The sequence below is a fragment of the Punica granatum genome, chromosome 7 (genome assembly GCF_007655135.1).
Source record: "Punica granatum isolate Tunisia-2019 chromosome 7, ASM765513v2, whole genome shotgun sequence".
NCBI lineage: Eukaryota > Viridiplantae > Streptophyta > Magnoliopsida > Myrtales > Lythraceae > Punica > Punica granatum.
Window position 1 is genome coordinate 21,442,022 of NC_045133.1, and position 17,190 is coordinate 21,459,211.

General features: G+C 38.5%; 2 protein-coding genes across 2 annotated transcripts; one reads left to right on the forward strand and one right to left on the reverse strand.

The window, feature by feature from the left end:
* Nucleotides 1-6,733: 6,733 nt before the first annotated feature.
* LOC116212666 (protein WALLS ARE THIN 1-like) lies at nucleotides 6,734-9,607 on the forward strand. The gene is made up of 6 exons (XM_031547306.1): nucleotides 6,734-7,083; nucleotides 7,198-7,260; nucleotides 7,377-7,493; nucleotides 7,786-8,233; nucleotides 8,885-9,036; nucleotides 9,128-9,607. Exons 1-6 carry the CDS (start codon nucleotides 6,848-6,850, stop codon nucleotides 9,312-9,314), a joined length of 1,203 nt encoding a protein of 400 aa, XP_031403166.1. The 5' UTR covers nucleotides 6,734-6,847; the 3' UTR covers nucleotides 9,315-9,607.
* A 5,974-nt stretch (nucleotides 9,608-15,581) lies between these two features.
* On the reverse strand, nucleotides 15,582-16,937 carry LOC116213218 (dehydration-responsive element-binding protein 2D). The gene has a single exon (XM_031548076.1). It carries the CDS (start codon nucleotides 16,739-16,741, stop codon nucleotides 15,905-15,907), a length of 837 nt encoding a protein of 278 aa, XP_031403936.1. The 5' UTR covers nucleotides 16,742-16,937; the 3' UTR covers nucleotides 15,582-15,904.
* Between the last annotated feature and the right edge of the window lie 253 nt (nucleotides 16,938-17,190).

Below are 17,190 nucleotides of genomic sequence, written 5' to 3' on the forward strand. Positions count from 1 at the left end.
CGAATAATAAAAGAAATCAATAAAAAAAATTCCTCGATGATCATACAAATTAATTGACGAATTAAAATAAGACGGGAAGGAGGAGAAAATGAAGAAAACGTCGAAGAGGATCACGAGATTCGTTCAAGAAAAAGCTAAAGGTGTAGTAATTTTTACTGATAAGGTGCACGCCGAAAAGAGGAAAAAAAAATCCCAACAGTCGAGAGATGACTGGTATTATCATCATGATTATCATGATTAATGAGTAGCACTTGAAGAATTTGGTTGAATGGATATTCAAGCTTGATCAATAAAAAAGAATAAATGTTCAAGCGGCATTAAGACAACAGGCTCATGCTCTGTCCCGAAGTTCGGAAGTTTATATATCATGATTAAATGATCTTAATTGTGCTTTAGGCGTGAGGAAAACAATATAAGTGAACTTAACAAGGGGCTAATTAAAGTTAATAATCCATCATTTTATTTCGAGTATTTATTTGTATGGCTGGTGAACTCATTTATGGATGAAGGAATACATTTAAAGTGAAATTTAATTCGGAATCACAACATGAATGATTGGGTACATTAATTATACGTATCGATTTATAAAAGTAATAATTATCGGGGAGACATGATGTCTAATTGAATCTTTTGTGTGTTACAATCGCGTCAAAAAGCAATTTGATCTTAGTCAAAAGATGCAGAAAACATATTAATCGGACGAAAAAGAAATATAGATAAGATTTTTTTGCTAAGTAGAGATATAGAAAAGATAGTGCTTTTCTTCCTCTGGTTACTGGCTAATACATGTACATGCAAATATTATTAAATGCCATGCGCCAAAGCTCATCAATGCGGAACGACGACGTTGGGGAGCATTAAGGTGGTTCACGAAGACATGCAAACTGTGGTTGCCCGGGAAAGATGAACACGGCCAGGTGTACGGATTTGGACCAACCACCATCAGTCAACGTGCCACGTGTTGTTGGCACGGTGTGCATGTGCTCGTGTTGTTGGCGCGGTGTGCATGTGCCCGTGTTGGTTTGGCAAGGCACGGATGAAAAATTCACTTATGAACGGATTTATTTAAATAGTTGAATGCTTATTTTTTTTAAATTAAATTGTGAGTTTAAGTCTTATTAGTGAAGAAAATATTTTATTGTGAAAGTTTTACCCTTTAGTGAGCTGATCTGACTCGATTTAATTAGTCGGGATTTAGTGAGCTTTCGAATACTTAGATTTACACTGAAAAAAAAAACTCATAAACTTCAACCAAGTGAGTTGGTTCGACCGATTCGATGCTTATTAAATAAAATTTTAAATGTGAAAGTTGTGAAATGGAGAAAATACATAATCGACATCTTAGTAGGCTTCCGAAATGTTAGACTGCACGTCAGGAAAATGTTAGGATCCGATTACTGAATATATCTATATATACACTTGTAATTTAATTTTGCTTACATTAGGAGAGGTATAACATTCGATCAACGGAAATCATATTTATCGATAATTCGACAGATAAAACTAACTATTCATTTTTCGGTAAATCGAGAGAGAAATTTTTGGTTATGTAGTGTAGGGTTCCCTTACAATTATATGCTAGGGAGAAGACAGAACATAGACCGAAATGAAAGGAAGTTTGGGGGTCAGGGGATGGATTCTCCCGTGCGCACAAAATCAATTCGTGCTGTCCGAAGTGTACTCATTCAAGTCCAAACCCAAAGTGCCATTTTCTGCTATTGAGATCACAACTGGACTGGTCTGCGTGGCTCCCGACCGGTTCACGCAGGCCGGGTCAGATTCTGACCCCCCATGCCCACCATTTGACACATATCCATCCCACTACCCTCCCCTCCACTCCACTGTCCCTTTAAATTTTTGGTATTTCTTTGTTTTTTATACACCCTAATATATGAAAGCACAATAGACCTTAATTAATTCAGTTGAAGACAGATTGATTCACTAATAAGTAAAGTTTTTCAATCATGAATTTCATCGGCCACAAAATTTAAACTCGAGATCAGAAAGCACTAGTACTATTTCTTTTAAATTTCATTTTATACATACGATAGAGTCCTACGCCAACAAGAATTGCTGTCAGATAAAAAGCAGTTTCTACACATTAAAATCAAATCACAGGCCACTATGTAACATATACATATGTATATATATGTATTATGCGTGAGTATGCATATATTATAATTATAATAATGAATGTATTTTCCACTTTTTTATTTTTATGAGATTTTGAGAATGATGATGGTCTCAATGGCGGGGGAGCATCCTGTCTCTTAAAGCGGTGGAGTAGATTTCAGAGCACAACTCACGACCTGACCACAGCTTTTATCAGTGGGAAACCCCTAATTAATATATAGCACTATTCACCTTCTCTTTCTCCTTTTTCATTAAGAAAATTTGGCGTCTCTTTTAATCTATTTGAGCTTCCTTAACCATTAAATTAAAATGGTGAGTTAGTTCGTGTAAACATATACATATCGTTAGATTATTACCTTTACTTCCGGACGTTTGGATAACTCTCATGCACAAAACTTAAGTTAATATGGTAATAAGTCCAATTTTCTCTCCTTTTATATGTTTGACGGTTACTCCAATCTTAATGTATTGTTTTCTTCTTAGTAATATAATCTTACTTATATAAAAAAAGGTTATAACATGGTATTTTACGTCAAGATTTAAGGTCGAGACTATAATAAGTACTTTTAGAGAACAAGCTCTAATTAGAACGCAATATGATCCCGTTCGACCAACATAAATCTAACTTGTACGCAAATTTATTTGTAGGAAGGAGAACTTTGTTTTAGGTCGTTGATGATTAAGATAATTTACACAGTTATATATGGCTCTCATTCAAGTCAAATAGAAATAAAATCATGTCAAATAGAATATTAAACGAGTAAAAGGCTAAAGCCATCATCTTCCTCCCCCACACCACCACCACTCCACTCCCCAACCCCCCCCCCCCCCCCCCCCCCCCCCCCCCCCAAAAAAAAACCTTCTTCTCAATAATATTTAAAATATTATATATATATATATATATATATATGTTGCAACATCAGTTTTAGTTGAGGTTATCACGACCGTTTAATTTAACAGCTTACCTTATTAGATTTATTTATATATTAATCATTTAAAATATTATATATTAATATATATGTAGTACGATTTATTTATTTATTCATTAATATTATCAATCGTGGAATATATATATATATATATATGTATATATTTACACACACTAAATCGCATACTCACGCTACTTGCGGTAGTTTTTTTTTTTTTGCATTAGTAGATCAATACATCTTTTCAAATAGTATTATTTATTAATTTTTTTAAAAGATATGCAGAATTCCTTGTAAAAAAAATGATACTTATAAAAAGTTTTGAATTGATAAATGGTGAGGAGGAACAAAAGAGGAGAGAAAGAGGGAGAAAATTATTGGAGTAGTGAAATGGTAGTTATTAAATTAAACTATTTAAAATTACTAATTTAACATCGACTTTCAATTCAATTAATGGTTAATCACTTAAAAAATCATGACATTTGTACTTTTTTAAAAAAAATATAGTCCGACCTTTAAAAAATAGTATAGAAATACATGACCTTTGCATTTTTTCCTATAGCACGACCTTTCAAAAATAACATAGAAATGCATAACTTTCAGGTTTAGCTGCGATTCTAGCACGTTAAAAAAGAAGATCATGTCTGAAGGCCATGCCTTTTTGTACTATTTTTTAAAGGTTATGATACATTTAGAAAAAAATGCAAAAGTCGTGCCTTCCCGTGCCACTCTTTAAAGTTTGTGCTATATTTAGGAAAAAAAATGTAAAGGTCGTTCCTTTCTCAATTATTTTCCAAAGTCCGTATTATATTTACAAAAAAAGTGTAAAGATCGTACTTTTATAGGTGATTAACATTTCAGTTAATGACGGTTAGTCTATTTGATCATGGGGGAGGTCCATGTGCCTATAGGAAATAAAATGAGCATATAAATCTCACTGATGAGTATCGAATTCAAGATCTCTTAGTTCCAAGTTAACTCCCATCCACTGCACAAGATCCCTTCCTTAATGGCTATTAATTTATAAAATTAAATTATTTTATGATGAGCATTTTTTTAAATTTGAAAGTTAGACAAACTTCATCATTCTCTCTCTCTTTTTTTTTCAGCAGTATAGATGGGACGATCCAACTCTTCTAAATGAATTGATGGAATTTCTAATTTAATCCTTCTCCCCTGAATACAGGGGAAGTAGATAGTGGTCATTATTATTATTTTTGTACTGAAGCATATGGAGTGTTGGAAGAAAGGAGAGGAAATACAAGGCAATGTGGATGGATATAATTATGTCCTGACCCAAAAAGATTTATTATATTTGGCAACAAATAAATTTAGGATTAATTGCGCTATATAATCTAACGTTTAAAAGAATTCTTAGTTCTATCCCAAACTTAATTTTTTACCTGAAATATCCCAATGTTGATATGTTGATTTCACATCTAGCCCGACGCTAACTTTCCGTCCAAAATTGATAGAATTGCATACGTAGCACATTAATTTTATAAAACGTTACAAAATTAACGTGTCACTTGTGCAATTCTGTCAATTTTGGACGAAAAGTTAGCATCGGGTTAGATGTGAAACCAACACGTCAACGTTGAGATATTTCAAGTAAAAAATTAAATTTGGGCTAAAATTAAAAATTTATTCAAACGTTAGGTTATATGGCATAATTATCCTATAAATTTAAATTGCCTAAGCTCGAGGAAATGTGTGGTACCTGTACGGCTCCCTCTAATCATATTATCTTATTCAAGAAAATTTTTAACTTCATATATTTTCGAAAAATAAGATAAATGAGGAAGTAATGATGTCATACCACAAACACTATTCTAGTAATGCGTACCATATTCATATTAAATTTAGTACTATGGAAAAAAATATTAATCTCTTCTCAACACTATAAAACTAATCTATCCTGGTTATCATGCTATCCAATAACTCATCAACTGTTCACTTCGCCCGTTCAATGTTTCTTCATAAAAAATATAATTTGATGTATCGGTCTGGAAGAATTCTTGGTGTGATGTTCCGATTACCTAGTAAGCCCGCCGGTAATATTTATCAAAAGAACATTGGAGAGTTCACTCCGAATATGTATACACATACAGGTAATCCATAGAGAAAAAAGAACATAATTAAAATATGACAAAGATTGATTGAAGCAGTTTAATGATTGTTATTCTTAAATAAAATTTCGAATTTAAATATTATAAATGGAAATATACTAGATTGGAAGAGTTTTGCCCACTGCATAATAGGTTTTTGGACCCAAGTCTCATATAAGCTCGTAATTTCTTTCTCAATTTTTTCATGTGGAATAACGTATCTCAACACCCGCCCTTACGTGGTAAGGTGTGGTCCAACACGTGCCACATGCCCTTAAACACCCGCCCTTAACAAGGAATAGGTTGTGGTACCTAATTACTTATAAACCTGTGGATTTCTTTTTAGTTTTTTCGTGTGTGATAATATGTCTCAACACTTGCCCTCACGTGGTACAAGTGGCTTTGATGCTTCACCTACACGTGTCATGTGGACTTGAACACTCGCCCTCAAGAACTTATTACGAGCCGAGACTGGACTTTCGTGCTCGGGACTTAACCACGAGGTGAAATTCTTTTTACACCTCGGGCGAGAGGAGGGGGGTAATTGATAATGAGGTCACACTTGGACTGGACTAAGATAAGACATAGTTTGGCCATGTAAAATTCTCAGTTGGACCTACATAGACTTGAGTCTATCTGCAACCTAAAAGCTCAAGCTGATATATTGTGGTATCTAATCGCTTATAAACCTATGAATTTCTTTTTAATTTTTCCGTGTGGGATAATATGTCTCCAACCTCCATTAATGAGCTAATCCATTTTCAACTAATAGTCCAATTCCGATTGAAAAAATATGACCAGGGAATTAGGGGGAACCCACACACCCGACCAGACCAGTCCACTCGTGTGCGTGCTATGGTATGTATTAATGGCGGCTTCCTATATCTCTCTCCTCCATTATAATCATTCATAGGCATGCTTCCAAAACAGAACCTGCTTTCTACCCAATCCAATTACTACTCCCTCCCACATAGTGCGGTTTTAGGTGGTCTTTTCAAGTAATGAGCTGTGTGCTATATTGATATATGAGAGTACTGGAGAAGAAGCTGCTCCATGGATTGAACCATATTGTGAGACATAATATTGCAAACTTACCTGGTCCCTTTTAGAATTCGATTTCGACCTTTGTTTAATCGCCTGATTAACTACATCAGACTGAAAACTGGTCTTAGAGGACGTTAAAATTTTTGCCGCAGGAGTTTGTGGCGGGTTCGACGAAGTAGCTGGACACATATAGTAATTGGTTCTGCATGTTTGAGTTATCTGTTTTCTCTGGTCGAGAGCGGCTTATGAAATTTTCAAGTAGTGGCCGATCGAACAACGCTCTATGAATCAGTAATGACTAAATGTGTCTCCTAAATTATAATTTTTTATTTTTTACTTGGAACGAATGAAATCTAGACAAGAAATCTCTATAACAAAGAGGGAATCGTGATCAAGGACACCCCGAAACATCTGAAGACCCATATGACACATTGACCCAACATCCTTCTAATGGGACCCGAAGTCCACTCCCCTAGCACAGGGCCACAGCTACAATATTTATATCCCACCTTCCATCCCTAGGCTCTCCATCATCACTTCTCCCGTCTTCACTTTCCTTCGTCGATCCTCACCAACAACTAGCTAGCCTGAAGTAACGATTAACTAGCCAGTGTTTAATTAAGAGCCATTTCAAAAATGGCGGATTCGAGTTCGGCTTCGGGTTCGGGCCAGGGGAGCAGGAGGATGTGGTGCTCGGTGCCGGAACGGCTGCAGCTGCACATGGCCATGCTGGCCCTGCAGTTCGGCTACGCCGGGTTCCACGTCGTGTCGAGGGCTGCCCTCAACATGGGCATCAGCAAGATCGTGTTCATTGTCTACCGGAACATCATCGCCTTCCTCCTGCTCCTTCCCTTCGCCTACTTTCTCGAAAAGTACATCATCCCACCACATAACTTGCCATTATATGGATTATTTTCTCTGGTATCCTCTTTTCGTGTTTATAATGACTAAGATCGTGCTCATGGTGATTCGACTATTTCATCCAGGAAGGAGAGGCCTGCGATCACTTTGAACTTCCTCGTCCAATTCTTCTTCCTCGCGCTTATCGGGTATGTCGACCATCATGTTGATTTTCCTAAAGATAATGAACTTAACATGATTTTCGAACTGTACGTATATATTAATCTGCATGATAGCTCATTTGAATATTTGTTTTGTCATGCAGAATTACTGCAAACCAAGGATTCTACTTGCTGGGTCTTGACAATACATCGCCCACCTTCGCTTCTGCTATTCAGAACTCCGTCCCGGCCATCACCTTCCTCATGGCAGCAATACTAAGGCAAAAACACTTTTATCCTTCCAATTTATATACATATATAAATTCGGACTTTAGAAACATGGATAACAAGAAATTTTTTGCGGATCGGGCAAAAATGTCTGGATATCTCAGACAGGTAGATAACGTGACGTAGTGATATTCATCTTAGTTTGGACTGTGATTGGTTTTATTTGTCGTGTCAATTCATGCCGTAGAATTTATTATGCGTTAGTTACTGTTACTGACTGATGCACCTCATGGTAGCATCTCAACGACTAAATTGGCTCTTCGTCCTGGTCATTCTTGTTTTCAGGATAGAGCAAGTACGGCTGAACCGGAAGGACGGAATCGCGAAGGTGGTCGGGACATTGTGCTGCGTGGCAGGTGCCTCGGTCATTACCCTCTACAAGGGCCCAACCATCTATAGTCCAGCCCCGCCGCTCCAATCTGTCATGGGGCTCCACTCGAGCCTGAGCCTGAACCCGTTTTTTCCGTCCCTGCAGTCCTTGTCCCTGGGGGATGCGAGGGGCAAGAACTGGACATTGGGGTGCGTGTTCCTCATCGGGCACTGCCTGTCGTGGTCGGGCTGGCTCGTGCTGCAAGCCCCAGTCCTCAAGAAGTACCCGGCCCGGCTCTCGGTTACCTCGTACACGTGCTTCTTCGGTCTGATCCAGTTCCTCATCATAGCTGCCTTCGTGGAGAGGGACCTCCAAGCTTGGCTCGTGCGCTCCGGGGCCGAAGTCTTTAGCATCTTCTACGCGGTAAGTGTATTTCTTTCGACTGCTTGTACTGTGTATAATCTTCTTTATTTCATTTTTATAAAAAAAAAAATCAATGAACTTAATATAAGGAAGCAAATATTTAAATAAAAAGACACATATAATTTTATTATAGCAAAAATTGAATATGAAATTTCTTGATTCCTAACAAGAGCTTATTTACACTATGCTGATGTATTTGTTATGCACTAATATTACTAACCAAACGAATATCAAGATTAATTAATTCTGTTTACCATCATTTAATCTCCTTTACAAGCTAAAAATTTTAACTTTTTTTATTTTTTCTAAGAGTTGAAATTATAATAATGCTGCCAATGCGAAAGCAAAGACGAAAAGAAATGAAATCATTTTGAAAAGAAGCACGCAACAAACAAACACACTTTCCCTTTCCCCTTTTTCCTTGCAAAGCTTTTCCCGTTTGTTTTAGCTTTCCATCTTGATTTGGTCCGACGTAATAAAATAATACTGATTTTAAATCCTCTTATAAAGTATGCCAAGTCCTAAAACGTTCTACCTATAGTATAAGTAATCATATGATAAAATTATAACTCATGATATTACGATAGTTATCATTATAATTAAGTCAAAAAGCATGCATATAGCTATTAAGATAATGAATCGAATATGCAGGGAGTGGTGGCATCAGGGATAGCATTCGCCGTGCAGATCTGGTGCATCGACAGAGGCGGCCCAGTCTTCGTGGCCGTCTATCAGCCTGTTCAGACCCTCGTCGTTGCTATCATGGCCTCCATTGCTCTCGGAGAAGAATTCTACTTGGGCGGGTAGGCTTTGTTAAAATTTATTATAAATTTCATTTTCTTGTCAAGACCTTGTTGGCTAATCCGATCAATCACGGTGGACCCGATCGCACAGGATAATTGGAGCGGTGCTGATCATTGCGGGACTCTACCTTGTCCTCTGGGGGAAGAGCGAAGAGAAGAAGTTCGCCAGCGCAGCGATCCAGTCCGGTGGTCCGGAGCAGGGTAACAACAGGACATCGCTCCACATCAAGTCGTCCCTCAACCAGCCGTTGCTCCCGCCGTCGACAGAAAATGTTTGACCGGCGACGACTTCTTCCATTGCGTAATTAATCAATTTGACTCCCCAGTTACAGTGCTGAAATGTTCGCATGCCGTTGAAAAATCAATGGAGTTCTTCTTTTAATTTCCTTTTTTCACTACTTTTGTTTTTGGTAATATTTAGTTTTTTTTTTTAAATGGAAGTAGTAAGGCATGAAAGAGGGGGGGAATCAATGAAATGATGATGATTGCCACTAATGGGCTGATATATCCCGTTTGATTTGTATGCCAATCATGGAATTGATTAACGTGAAAAGAAAAGGGATCATCTCCATCCCGAAGCTTTAGTGCTCAGCATCATCATTCCATGCATGAAAATTATTGGACTATGGGACACACCGATCGAGTCAAATGCCGTTACGGTTAACAGCGATACGGTTGATCGCGTCGCGTCCCGTCCAAGCTTAATCATCAGTACCTGTCGGATTTGCCTAATTAATACAGCCGGCTAGTAGCGCCTGATGTTACCATCGTATCGTTTGGTGTGATTATTCCATTGGATTAGCAGTACGGACTTAATACATGAGCATTAGAAATGATCGGTGTAAAATTCCCACTTGGACCTACACAAACTTGAGCTCATCTGTAACTCAAAAGCTTAATCTAATAGATTGCTGGACTCAAGTCTCATATAAACTTGTGGTTTTTTTCTCAATTTTTTCATGTGGGATAACGTATCTCAACACCCGTCTTCACGTGGTAACGTGTGGTCCATCATGTGCCACGTGCCCTTAAACCCGCCCTTAATAACTGACCACGAGCCGGATATCATCTTCCGTACTCGTGCAAGGGAGGACAAATATCAAACTAACCTCGAGCTCCACACTCGAGCCTAACTAGAGTTGCACATTTAGCTACCTCGAAACTGGACCAGGCCACTCTTGGGTCTGATTAATATGAAGCGCAATCTTGGCTGCCTCGAAACTGAATATGGCGTGGTATGAGTCCACATGAGCGCGCGGAAACGTAACCCGCTCTGATATCATGTAAAATTCTCATTTGGGCCTACATAGACTTGAGTTTATTTGTAACATAAAAGTTTAAGCTGATAGGTTGCTGGACCCAAACCTCATATAAACTTGTGGTTTCTTTCTCAATTTTTTCATGTAGGATAACATATCTCAACAATCAAGAAGACTAAGGCATAGGCCAAATTAAATATACTCTTGTCAATGTCAGGAGATTTTTATGAACATATTAAAATTGGACGACTATAGAGTTTGCTTTACGGATCCAAAGATCATTATTAATTTAAAGAGGCACGCACCACTAGTTATTACCATAATGACAACTTTGATAATGACACCTTAGGTTTCAATCAGCACCCTTTACAACTCTAGTACTTTCACCGGTAGGACCCTGAGTGCAAGATTTGGGAGGTTTCGAGTAAAATTTTATACGGGTCATAACCAAAGTCGAATTATTCATACTTGCTACCAGGGGAAAAAAAAAGAAAAAAGAAAAGGAAACAGAATGACATTAGATCACTATGCCAAAGTGATCACCTTTTGTATAGAAGCCTTAAAACTCCATAGAGGTTAGTTGAATTTCAAACCATTGGCTCGAGTAAAAGTCGAGAGGATCCAGGCAAAATTCATAGGCCTATAGGTTGCTAATGGGCCTCACTCTCCACTTTTACTCCATTAGCCCAAAATCGCAGTATTGCCCAACCTCCATGCACGTTAAATTAAGCAGGCTTTCGTACGCGGGAATCTATATAGATTTTCAAGAAAATTGATTTAAATTCTCTTGATCCATGAGATTCTCATGTTTGGTTGGCTCATAACAATTCACATTTCCACGAACATATTCCCAATCGAATGGTAATGTAGATTATCATCAGGGGGTGAGAATGTGAATTTTCACCTGGGAGGTATAATAAAATAAGATTCTCAGTAATGCTAATTGAGATATCAAATGCGGCAATGTGGATAACCAATAATTTAATTGGCAGAAATCTATCTCGGACTGATGTGAATTAGTAGTAATCACATTATCAACACTGCCCCAAATGCCATCTAAAAAAAAACATCATATTTAGCCCTCAACCTTCTAAACCATTTTCCATCTTCATTTTGAACATTTATTTGATTTGAAACTTGTCCTCAATCTTCTCTAATGGTGCCATTTTTAGTCCTCCAGTCAATTTTCCTTCATTTTCTTATATTTTCCGTCCAAAAACCATTTTTTAAAATTTAAAGACTATTCAAAAAAAAGTTTTGAAAGCAAAACTTTGAGAGATCAGACTGGAATGGGAGAGGGCGACTCGACAACCACCATTGCCTAGAGAGATCGTCAACAACCTCAATGGAGGGGCAGTGGTCACCAGCAAGGCCCATGGTGGCCATCGGTACGGCCCCATGGGGGCCTTGTTGGTGACCACCACCCCCAACTAGAGTTGGCGATGACCTTAGTGGTTATCTTATCTGGGTGAGAATGGTTGAAGCAAGGCTTCCATTGCCTCGAATTTATTGAAAAAAAGTCGACAGAGTGAGAGGAAGAGGAGGAGATGGCAGTGGGCCTCTCCAGCGGCCACCATCTCAAACCCGTGAGATCGTGGGGGACCTTGAATTCGGGTGTGCCAGCTGGCATGGCCATGTCACCCTCATTCCTCCCTTCTCTCTTCGATTTCATAGATTTTTTTTTAATTTGTTTTTTTATCTTGAAAAATCTTCTTTGTTAATTTTTTTTTTACGAAAAGTATAATAAATTGGCCGGATGAATATAACCAACATTTCTGGGAAAGATTGAGGACAAATTTCAACCCAAAAAAAAAAAAGATTTATGAAGAGAGCGAGAAAAATCTAAAAGTTAAGTATTAAAACTAATATTTTTCCTATATTAAACAATTCTACGTGAAGTTGGCCAAAATATATGTAAAACAACAATTATAATTGAAGAAATACTTATGGTGTTGACCGACCCTTATACATGGTGCGTTCCCGGAGCTGAAAGGAGAGGCTGAGTGGGCCATGTTTTCCCTTTACTACTCTAAAATTAGACAATTTACTCGAGGAAACAATTTAATTTCGTGTTAACTAACAAGTCCAAGTTGAAAGAAGTTCGTATACTTTTTTCAAGAGATTCGATCTTTTTTTCCCATTATTATTCCCAAATTAGACAATTCTACTCAAGAAAACCATTTTTGCGTTATTTAAGAAGTCTGAGTTGAAGGACTTTCATATATATCGCTTTAGGGAGGTGGAGAGAGAAATTGATTGAGGGCATATTTTCACTATAAGAAATTTGTTTTATTTGAAAGGAAATTAGGGATGGAACGTCTTGGTGTAGACTAATCAATTTTCCATTATAATTCTGAAATTAAACACTCTACTTGAAAAAACAATTCTCGTCTGGACTAACAAGTCTGAATTTTTCTTTTTTCAAAAATATAGAATTTTTTCTTTTTGATGAAAATAGAGAAGTTGTTTCTTCATCATGAATAGACCAATCGAGTATTTTATTGACGATTTGACAGATCAGAAGAAAACTCCCTCCAACTTAATTTTCGAATTTACTGAAAGGGACTCTGAAATTAAACACTCTACCAGAGAAAGTAATTATCCTGTCGACTAATAAGTCTGAGTTGAAGGATGCTAAATAACATACATATGTTCTGTTTTTTTTTTTTTTGTGATGAATACATAAAGAAGTTGTTTCTTCATCATGAATAGACCCATAGAGTATTTTTGTAAACGATTTGATGGATGAGAAGGAAACTTCTTCCAATTTAATTTCAGTAGAAGGGACTCCAACTATTTAAGCAACCATATAACTAACTAATAGAGGGAAATTCTAATATGACATTGAGTTATGGTATCACGATCACCTGCACGAAGGGAGAGTCAAGAGGAAATTATGATTTCACTCTCCGATGTTTAAGTCAATTATGGAAGAAAGGAAGAGTGTAATTCACGAAATAACGACATATCTGAATTATCGCATATCGATTTACCTTAACCTATTAGATAAAACATAAGCAAGCAGGAACCCAACAGTGGATCTTTGCTACAAGGTCGAGCAAAGACCGGCATTGTTCACAGCACATGAACCTCACGTACCCTCACACTCTGTTGGGAGCCACTTATGGTATGTCATGATCCCTTTTTTTTTTTTATCCAACTATATTCGTTATATAATTACAGACCTAGTTAATAGGTCGCACATAATATCTCCTTGAATACCACCTAAGATTTCAATAGATTTAAGATATTATGGTAAATATCTGAATTAGGTCGGGTCCTACATGGGTGAATCTAATTTGGGTAGCCCGAATTTCCAACATCTCCCACACTTTGGGAGACCGACTTAAACCTGTTTGTGCTCATAATCACTACTAGAGGCACGTTCATACGGTTTATGGGCTGTGTGACGGCCGAGCCATATAGAGGCGAGGAGCTCTACACTGGAAACTCGTCAGCATAGAGACATCAACCCTAACGTACTAGTGTCTCGTGTACCCCAGACTTATTCAAATTCCATCAAGCTAAGTACCTCTAATCCCTTGGAGAGCATTCAAATTCCATCAAGCTAAATATCTCTAATCTCTCAGAGAGCCGTACTTAGCTTCATTCTCTTACTTTCGTATTCACAATTATGTCAAGCTATCTAAAAGCAACATAATTGGTTGAACTCGAGCACAAAGCACATGACGAAATCAAAAAAGTCTTTCCTAGCCCTCATATCACTTAATTCGGAATCGGTTTGAATTCAAATAGTTCAAACTCATGCATCATGGTGGTGCAGAATACTGACGTTACAAGTAACATTCAGTAACATCTGTAGTCTTCACTCTTCACCCAGAGTCTGAACCTCTCACCGTAGAACATTCCTAGTATGTCCTGAAGCGGAATGTTTCTCCTATGATCTTCACCCTTCAAGGAAACTACGGATGAAATGTTAATTGATCATAACTTAAATATCTGCGGAATTTGCTACGAGTTTGACACTCCTCTTTGCATGAGAATCCAATTTGACTTTCACGCTGTGGGGGGCATATGTTAATTGCATAATTTTAATTTTCCTGAAATTTCGTTAATGACATGAGGAAGCACCGGAGAGCATCGCGATGCCAAGGGCATGATTGTAATTTGGCATTAAACGAGCACAATTATCCTTTAGAGGAGTGACACCGTTTTAAGAAAAAGCAATATCTCGGGGTTCAAACTCTACAAGGAAGCAATACAACGACATTTTGCCCGAGGTCAGACCTTTAGAGCTCGAACTACATAAATATGATTTTGTGGTAAATATGGAGTATGCCATTGTAATCTTCACAAATAATCGTTACCTTTGCTTCTAGGACCATGGTCCTTGAATTTCCCCATGTGATTATGGTTTGGAGGCGGGTTTACAATATCAGAATTTTTAACAAATTCATGATCAATTATTTTCCATCACTAACAACAACAATAATAATAGCAATGATAATAAGGTGACAATTATCCATGTTCTTTTGAAATTTCATTAATATATATAGAGGGTATCTAAGTAATCCATATCTTAATATATTTACGATAGGATTTGAATCAAGGAGTACGAGATCCTTACAGTGTGGACATGAAGACAAATTTTCCGAATTAGGAAGACAAAATTAGTAATTTTATGAAAAATTGATGGACAATATTTAAATTTTCTCATTAAAACGTTGAAATTTTATGTCACGTGATTATTTCTCTGCCACTCCATTTCCACTTGTTTGCAAGAACTCATTAACAACTCTCTGTCATCCTTATATGAGCTGGAGCCCAGATGAGCTCTCCAGGTACGTATCGGTCCAGAATGTTGGGAACATGTTTCGAGCCTCCAAGCACGACCAAGTTCACCGATGAGGCATACAAAAAGAAAAAATGAAAAATAGAAATATCTCGTCAGTCTTATCTTATCTTTTTTTTTTCAATAAAAAAACCTTAGATTATGCCAGCAGTTCTGCAGAGTATCTGGGAAGAAAAGAAAGATTCCGGGGGCAGAATATCCGATCGAGGAGGACAAAGGAGGGACAGACATCATCATGAAGATTCCCAAATTTTACAAGAAATCACATGATTAATTACACTATACACACTACGATCAAAGAAATTATTATGTTTGTTTTATGTACTTAATTAATTAAGCTTAATTAGAGCACTTTTTTTTTTAAGAGACGGGACAAAAGCCCATTGCAAAAGCAAAAATTACAAACTAAGAAGGAGTAATAAGGAAGCCCCAATTATATCGCCAAGTATCAGCGGACCAAAATCAATTGGTGGTGATTGAAAACAGTGTATCCTTAAGGACAACTGAATTGTACTTCGAATCAACCGGCTTTAATTACATATAATGAAGGATGAGAGCCGCAACTAATGGGGGCTCTGTCCGACAACATAGTCCATGTGCGCGTCTTCTACATGGCTTTCGCGCACGTGTTCAACATTTACTTTATCCCCATATATACATACAATACACATATGTATGTATTCACCATATATGATATCTCTAAAATTATACAATGGCTATATATATATCTATCAGTGAATATATATGTATATACATATATATGAACATATATGTTCATGTCGACCTTGGAGCTTGTTCACATGCACCATGGGGAATGCATATTCTCCCATCCGGCGATATTATTATTATTGTTATTGGTGTTGTTGTTGATGCAATTATTCGCGTCCACGAAATTGCCGCCTTCAAAAGGGGAGATCACATCGGCCATGACCGGGGGGAAATCGACGGACATTGCCGCCTCGGCCCATATGGACTCATCTAGCACCGGCAGGTTCATGCTCATGTCCCCCAATATTCCATCGAACTCCTCCTTGATCCCATTGGCGAGCCTCGGACTATTATTCTGCAACATCACTGAGCTCGTGGCTGGACCTGAACTTGAAGTCGAACTGATTTGGCAGTTGTGATCTCCTATGATGGATGAGGGCACCGGGTTGTATTCTGTCGCAATGTTAGAACCCGCCATGTGGACTATCAGGCCGATTTGGGACCCGCCAATGGGTCGATATTGAAGGAGAGACTGCGATTCACAGCTGTTAGCACTGATACCGACGCCGATGGTACCGTCGTTATCATAGTTGTTGTTGGCATAGAGCTCGGGGAGGTTGAGCTTGGCATCGGACCCATAGAGCTTGCGGGCGGCGGCATCATAGGCGACAGCAGCCTCGTGCGAGGTATCAAAGGTGCCGAGCCAGAGGCGGGCGCCGCGGTTGGGCTCGCGTATCTCGGCCACCCACTTGCCCCAAGTCCTCTGGCGGACGCCCTTGTAGGTGCACAAAGCGTTCTCCGGGCCGCCCTTCCCCCTCATGCACCCCTTCCTCGAGCTCGCCTGACCCAGTGATCTCTTCATCGGCTGCTGCTGCCTGCTCTTAACGTTCTGGTCCATTGCACCGACCGCCGGCTTTATCATCATCACAACTTCACGCTTTGGGTTCCTTTTCCTCCCCACACCAATGTGATATGGTGAAATATTTGATGATCTATGGATCTCGTGAGCTTGGACGGATTGGGTGGCTATCTATTTATGCGTTGGAAGAGCAAGAAGCAGCAGAGAGAGAGAGAGAGAGAGAGAGAGAGAGAGAGAGATATTGTGATAAGGGCTGATGTTTGGAGGGAGGCAAAGCAGCTGGGGATGGTGCAATGAATAGGTACAAATGTAACGTGTCTTTTGATGGGAACGAGGTTGGCATACTTGGCATGAGGAACACTTTGGTCGTGTCATGAGGGGTTTTCCTCCTCTATACACTTGGCCACCCCGGCTGAGCTTTGTACGGGAGATTAGGGCTTCTAATCTTGTTCAATTATCCTCATTCCCAAAACACGCAACACCACCCACACCGCCCTCCCCCCCCCCCCCCCCCC